This window comes from Leptodactylus fuscus, chromosome 2 (genome assembly GCF_031893055.1).
Source record: "Leptodactylus fuscus isolate aLepFus1 chromosome 2, aLepFus1.hap2, whole genome shotgun sequence".
NCBI classification, from domain to species: domain Eukaryota; kingdom Metazoa; phylum Chordata; class Amphibia; order Anura; family Leptodactylidae; genus Leptodactylus; species Leptodactylus fuscus.
Genome location: NC_134266.1, coordinates 274547661 through 274555674, shown reverse-complemented (window position 1 = coordinate 274555674; position 8014 = coordinate 274547661). Strand labels below are relative to the sequence as shown.

General features: G+C 41.4%; 1 protein-coding gene across 1 annotated transcript; it reads left to right on the top strand.

The window, feature by feature from the left end:
- Nucleotides 1-5135: 5135 nt before the first annotated feature.
- LOC142194159 (odorant receptor 131-2-like) lies at nt 5136-6038 on the top strand. Its single transcript, XM_075263175.1, has one exon. It carries the CDS (start codon nt 5136-5138, stop codon nt 6036-6038), a length of 903 nt encoding a protein of 300 aa, XP_075119276.1.
- The last annotated feature ends 1976 nt before the right edge of the window (nt 6039-8014 follow it).

Below are 8014 nucleotides of genomic sequence, written 5' to 3'. Positions count from 1 at the left end.
GATGGGTATTCAATATGGGAAAAACTGGCGTTTGAATAGAAGAACCTGCAGCGGCTGATGCTGGATCAGGCAAAGCCTCCAGACGCTGCGAGACTTGGTTAATTAACCCAGCCATGCCCTGCACCTGCCTTGACAGTTCATCCAGTCGGTCAGTTATAGAGTGTTCGGCATCCACACTAAACCGCCGGGCGGCCTGCCTAGGGTAAGGGCCAGCCATTATGTAAGGATTGGAGTCAGGGTCAGGCAGTGCAAAATGACACAGCTGGGAAAGCAACACTGTGCAACTAATGACAAAAGGGGTCGCAGGCCCTGCAGCTATAACTATGCTGTAATATCTGAGATGAGGCAGACCAATGCACTTCCTAATTGAAGTGTGCCTACCACGACTCCTACACTTCTATCCCGGCGGCAAGGATAAGGGAAGAGGAGACCCTGAAAGTGCTAGGGACTGGAGTCACGGGGTCACACCTAAACAGAAAGCACAGTGTAAATACAATGCAAAACAAAAGACTAAACAGCATGGAACCAGGGAGGACCACAAGTCCCAGCAAGACACAGAAGAGAAGGCGAGGTCAGACGAGCAAGAGGTCAAGCCAGGAGATATAATAAAGGTACCGAATCAAAAGACAAGGGATAGTCAAAAATACAAGCCGGGATACAAACCAAGGAACATATGGAATACAAACAGACAGGGAAACAGACTGAGCAGGGGAACCAGGAAACACAAAGTGAATGGCTGGCAAGGATCCATGCCTGGGTGGGGTTTAAATAGCAGCAGAGAAACACACCTGATGGCTAACGGCATGGAGACTGAAGGCAAGGAAAAGATTAACCCTTAATGACCTAAGCACACCCAATAGAACTCCAGGGAGACGCCGCACAGCAAGGAGTCCGCGGCGACTCCGTATCCTGACAAAGTTGAGGCCCAAGGGAGGTGAGTCGGATTAACAAACAGTTATGGACTGAAATTAATGGAAACCTCTGTAGCCTTTTTGTGAAAAGTAATGCAGGAAAAAACGCAGGTCCGAGGGAGGTGTAAAATAACAAAAAAAAAAAAAAACATTTTTACTCACCTTCCCTCACCTTCTTGTGGATTTGGCAGCCGTACATATAGTTAGAATGTAGTGGAGGCAAGGCCCACCTTTGAGGATTTTTTTTCAGAGCCAGGTACCACTGCTGGGTAGGGTTGAGCCGATCTTGAGATTTCAGGATCGATTTTAAAATAAGACTTCCGATCATTTTCCAGCCGATCCCGATCGCTCAACCCTTGTCAATGCTTCTCTATGGAAAAAGTCACTTTTAGGGTTGAGTCGATCTTGAGATTTCAAAATCCAATTTCCGATCATTTTCCAGCCGATCCCGATCATGAAATTTGCTCAATTGCCGATCAGGATCCGATCTTTTCTGATCCTGATCACTCAACCCTAGTCAATCTGTATCTTCCTCCTTCGACCACGTGACGTCACACAACAGTGTCTGAATCAGAATTTGGCGCTCTTCTTTGACGTCGTTAGCCTAAGGTCACCACTGATATGACATCAAGACGTGCCTATGTCACTTTCGAGACCCAATCTTAGGCCTCAGCGATGATCGGTGGTGTATAACATCACAGAAAAGTACCAGTGCCCCTGGAAGAAGAGGACACAGATCGCTGGACACCATGAGGAGGGAGGTGAGGGAAGGTGAGTATAATGTTTTTTATTTTTTACATGTCCCTTGGACCTTCATCTATTATACTTTTGGGCAGGGGTGAACCTACCTTTTTCGCCCCCCGAGGCGGACGACCAAAAGCCGCCCCCCCCCACCACCACGGGAGGAGGGGGCGGAGCGAAGGGGGGCAGGGCGTAGTGAAGGGGCATGGCGGAGCGGCATTAGCAGGCAGGGAGAGGACCTGCTCTCTGCCTGAGCGTGAGGGGAGGCCACTGGAGAAGCACTGCGTCCACAGGGCCTCCCCAATCCACCACTCGGTGATGGTGACGCTAAGCCAGTCCAGGACAGCTTGTCCTGGACTGGCTTAAGTAAGCAAAAATACCACCCTCCCTGGGGCCCTGGCATAGCGGTCGCTTCAGGTCGCCTCATGGGAGGTGCGGCACTGCTCTTGGGTCTGAAGACACTGAATGGACATGGGTGGTAGACTTTTCATTTTCCACTTCCACCGGTCTCTGCAAGAGTTGGTTAACTTGTGGATAACCCGTTTAAGGGTGGAGATAATCTATATAGTTATAGATGGACTTCACCCACAAAATATCTAACTTTTCTGGAGCAGACCAGGTAGTCAGGGCTGTATGAAAAGTTTCCCTATGTTGGAACTAAGTCTGCTATGAGAGAAAGTATAAGATGATGAAGATGAATAAAAAATAATAATAATAATAGAACCTAGTAAATGTGGTATCTCAGTATCGTATGATGTGATTTCTAGCTCAACAACCTAAAACCATGATGCCAGGAGCGCACTGTTATTACTTACACTTTATGAACCTATTCCATAAAGGATACTACTGCACATCATGGGGGACGTCTGTAGTTTGGGCATGAAGTTATCCAAACCTCTAGTGAAGAAAGAGATGATGCAACCAAAAACAAAAAGTTTCAAGCTGACCTCAGGCTGAGATTTCTTTCGGGGACTAGAACCCTATAAATGTCATGCTGGCTACATAGGGCTGAAGACATGGCAGGCTTCAGCAAGATGTGACTCATCCACGGCTGGGTAAGATTTTGTAAATGTTTTTAATTGTAGGTTCCTTGTAGTGAAAGCACAGGCTGTAATGTTTCTCCCAATCGTTCTAAGCTTTATGTATTTGTTACCAAGATGTTCTTCTTTCTAATACAATTTACATTTAGACATATTATGTTTTTTAGTGATATGTTTTCCAATTTTTTTCCAAAATGTACATTTTTTATTTGTAGCTAAAAGCTCGTACCCACCATGTACATTTCTTAAGCTTTCATTTCCCATTTAATGGTTCTAGTATAATTTTTTGAGTGTTTTTAGATTTTTATTTACGAACAAAAAATCCTAATTGTAATTTGGGGTTTTTATTGCACATTTTAAAAGAAGCTTTAAATATTACAAATCTGGTAAAAGAGAATCATCTACAGAAATTCTAAATGTCTTTATTTTGAAATAACTGAACATGATGTTTTACCCAATCCTCTACAAAATATCCTTCATTCTAATAAAATTTCCATTTAGACATGCTTAAAATATTCTGTTTGGTTTTTTTTAAATAAATTTCGCAAATGTCCAATTTTGATCTGTAATCAATTTACGGTTATTTGTTATAATTTTTGGCATCTAATGAACATTTTCAGATTTTATAAATTTGGACCCCTTTCTTTTACCCTAAAAATTTCCTTCAATGGTAAAATAGACAATGAATCTCTAAGAAATCCATTGATTTTTACACAGATTTTTTAAAATTGTTATTTATTTGATTGTATTTTTTGTATCTTTATTTACAAACTGCAACTTTTACATATCTTAATTTATTTTGTGTTTTATTTAATTGTTGTATTATTAGATTATATTTTACATTTTACAATTTATTTCATTGTATTTTGTAAAGATTTATTTCAATTTAATTCAATTTCTTATATACTGTATATACTCGAGTATAAGCCGAGGGGGGCTTTTTCAGCACAAAAAACTGCTTAAGGGTCAGTTCACACGTGAAAACCGCCTAGCTTATTTGTGCGAGGTAAAAAACCTCGAGGAGTTTTTTTGACGCTGTTTTTTGCATTCCACGCGGTTTTTGACGAGGTTTTTGACGCGGTTTTCGCTAGCGGTTTTCGCTAGGGTTTTTTTTTCCTATATGTGCTATAGAAACTGCAGGCGAAAAACCGCGCGTTTTTTTTGCAAAAAAACGCGCGGTTTTGTGTGCAAAAAACCGCGCGGTTTTTTACCGCGCGGTTTTCGCCTCCCATTCACTTCTATGCAATTCTTCAGGCGTTTTCCGCCTGAAGAAAGGTCATGTCGCTTCTTCAGGCGGAAAACGCTAGGAGGAAAAAAAAAGCTAGTGGTCTACATAGACCACCATGTTAAAGGAGAGGTTTTTGAAGCGAATTCCGCTGTCAAAAACCTCCCCTTTGCCCACGTGTGAACTAGCCCTAAAAATTCGGCTTATACTCGAGTAGATACGTAATTGTATTGAGTTTAGATGACCATTTTTTAATTCTGAATTCAATATTTTAGATTTTTTTATTGTATGTTTTATTTTCTTATATAGTATTGTGATTATGTACATATACATTTTAATACTTGGAAATTTTTGACTTCATGTTTTGTTCTATACAGCAATAGAAGGATCGATGGCACTCACTTGTAATTGCTAGACGTCTCGCTAGTGGTTTATTCTCTTCACAAGTGTTTTTGTGATATACAACAGCACCCGTGACCTGACTGTATCCCTATACTATTAGTAATTACAAGTGAGTATTCAATCTATTGTGATATTTGTGCCCTTAACAATCTGTCCCCATAACTATGGCATCCATATATCTTCTCGTGGCAGTTCCATTATCATGTTCCCATAACTATTATCCCCATTCCCTACAAAAGCTTCTTCGACATGCCCTCACATTGACTTCTGTATTTCCTTACAGTGTTATCTAAGCACCCTGATCTCTAACACCAATCTAGTCCATAGCTCTACCCTATGCAGCCCCCGTAACAGAAACATCAACTTACTTCCAAAACCACAATATATATACTGCTGTGACATTGCTGTACATTCCCTTACTGTATAACAAAATTTGCAATTTTTCTACAACTTTTTAAATTATCATTGGGTTAAAAGGGAAAAAAATTCATTGTATATTCCCTCATGATCCACGGCAATGAACGGTTCCATTTGTAGTTCCTTAAAGCAGTAAAGAGGTTTATAGTAAATTTAGATGGCCCTTGGTGGTTCTGTCCATCAGGGGGTACCCAAGAAATGGGTATATTGGGCAATTGCCCCGTTTGCCAATACAAAACACAACCCATGGACATGTGTGGTTCTATTGATGGAAAAACCCTCTAAACTACAACAAACTATTTACCATATATTATATGTTATTGCGATTATTTTTATATGGTCTTTTTTTACAATTGTTTTTAGGTCAATTCCTTGTCTTGAATCCATAAAAAGAAAAAGATGAACACCACATCTCTCTACGGCAATCGGACTCAGCTACGCTATGGGATTCCTGATAATTTGAAGATTCTATACGTGGCCCTGATCTCCACAACCTTCGGCTTGTACCTGCCATCTGCTATCATCATACTATGTGTGTTCTTCACCACCTCTCACATTCGAGAGAATGTCCGATATCTCCTCTTCAGTCACATGCTCATCAGCGACTCCTTACAACTCACCCTGGCCTTCATTCTGTTTTTGTTAGCCATGTACGTCGTCTTCATGCCGGTGACGTTGTGTTGCATCATAGCTGGCATTTCCACCACCACAGCTTTGATCACCCCCTACAATTTGGCCCTCATGTCCTTGGAACGCTACATCGCTGTTTGCTTCCCAATGAGACATGGCGTGATATGTACAGTAGGGTGGTGTAATATGGTCATCACCATCATGTGGGGGATCGCGGTATTTCCTATCATCACCGAGCTCACTATTTTGAGTTACTTTGTAGAAAGAAATTTTTTTTCTATGAGGATGATATGTATATGGAAACAACTGCAAAGATACAACTTTCAAATCACTCTCCGCTTCCTGAGTTTTTCCCTTAGCTTCAGCATTGTGGTTCTCACCATATTTTTCACCTATATCAAAGTTATGTTGGTTGCGAGAAAAATTGGGACAAAGACATCTTCTGCCTCCAAAGCAGCAAAAACCGTCTTGCTCCACGGGTTTCAGCTCCTCTTAAACGTGTGCTTGTTCAGCAGCACCTTCACTGAGACTCTCTTTAGAAACTACAGCACTTTGGCCCCCATCAACTTTTTTGTGTTTATCTGCTTGCCCCTGTATATCAGCCCCTTCGTCTATGGTATAAGAGATGAAACCATTCGCAAATGTTTGAGCAAATTGATCTACTCAACTTAGAAATCAAAAATGTTTGTGTAGCTCAAAAACTAAATAAAAAATAACTAAATAAGTGTTGGTGTCACCTTTTCATTAAAAAAAATTTCATAATGGACAAAAAATTTGGTAAAGTTGCTCCCATGCCCCATATCTGTTGGTTCTGTATTTTTGATGGCGTCACTAGGGATGAATAGAACTGGGTTTGACCTGAATTTACAAAAATTTTCTGGTTTGACTTGAACCTTAAACTTCTACTACTTGCCACTCATGAAACGCTATTATCCTCGGGAGGTTCCTCAGAACCGGAAAGTATAAAAGGTTGAGGCCCGAGGGAGGTGAGTAGGATTAACAAACAGTTATGGACTGAAATGAATGGGGCTTGTGCCGTCCACACCAAGTATCATTTAGTATTTTTATGTTACCCCACCCCCACCCTGGCCTCCAGGGATTATAATGGAATAGATCAGTCCTGTCACTGTGTAATGTGTCCTTGGGCTTATAGGACTAAAAATGGCGTCAATCAGTAGGCCATACTGTTACATGACATAGATGTGCTGGGTCCACATATAGGAAACCAAGTGTTAGTGGAATACGAGTAATGGTGGAATAAGGACTATAGGACTCTACTGTGCATGTCTTCTCAGGCTGCAGCTCACAGACTAAACTTTCCAAGACTCGATAACCTTGACCACGATGGTAAGTCTGAAGTGTCTAGACATATCTAGTGAAGTGTATTGGCCACAGAGGAGTCATCCTCTTCAGTACTGAATCCCACCACCATGACTATGGTCCACCATGTGTCTAGAACTCAAATTTCACATGATGGCTGATCTCCACCTATTGAGACTCAGCAATGCGATCCTTAAAGGGGTTATCTAAGACTTGATATTGATGGCCCAGCCACTTGTCCATGTTTCTTCCTTAGATTAACCTTCTTTCTTGTGCTGTCTTCTCGCTTCCACCACTGTGATGCCTGCCTTGACTGCCATCCTATTAGTGTTGGGCGAACCTTGCGAAAATTGTCTTTGAATATTTGTACGGTTCGCCCAACAGCTTTGTTTTGGGTCAAACTTGTTCTGCCTGAACCAGAACTGCTATTATTATATTCCGGGGTCTCTTTAGACTCAAATATATTGTAAGTAGAGTCTCAGGGGAGAGGCAGAAGCATAGAAAAGAGTCTCCTAGGCTCGGTCACAGTGCCTGGTGTGTGTCCCTGTTTTGTTTTGGTCTCTTCTGGTCTTCTGAATGATATCAGTAGCCATGGGTCATGATGTTGGCATTCCCCAATCACAGTCCTCAAGGTCCACCAATACCATGACACTTGTGTCAAAGCATCACACCAGGGCCACTAATGTCTTTCATGAAGCAGGAGGATGAGGGACCCCAGCCAAAAGCTGCAACGGAGTCCAGGAGAGGTGAGTAGGATTATATTTTATGTTTATTCACCTCCCTTGGGCCTCTAATTATACTTTGGGGTCTAAAGTATGTGTACAATTCAAACAAATACCCACAAACATACTGTACACACACAGTACACATACACACACAGTATAGTTCAAACAAATACCCACAGACATACTGTACACACACAGTACACATACACACACAGTATAGTTCAAACAAATACCCACAGACATACTGTACACTCACACATATATTCTTCACAAACACTTGCAGTACATGCACACTGCACTCTCACATATGCAGAATGCACACATACTGATGTAGCGGACACATATTGTGCTAACATACTCATGCAGTACACACATACTGTACACACACAATATACACACATACTGTGCACATATATTATACACACACGTACATTACACAATAATGTACATGTACATGCAGTACACACACATCTGCAATATAAACATGATGCACACACATGCAGTACACAAAATACATACACAGTATAGACACACAGTACACACACACACACACACACACACACACACACCATGCACACAATATACACACATGCAGTACACACA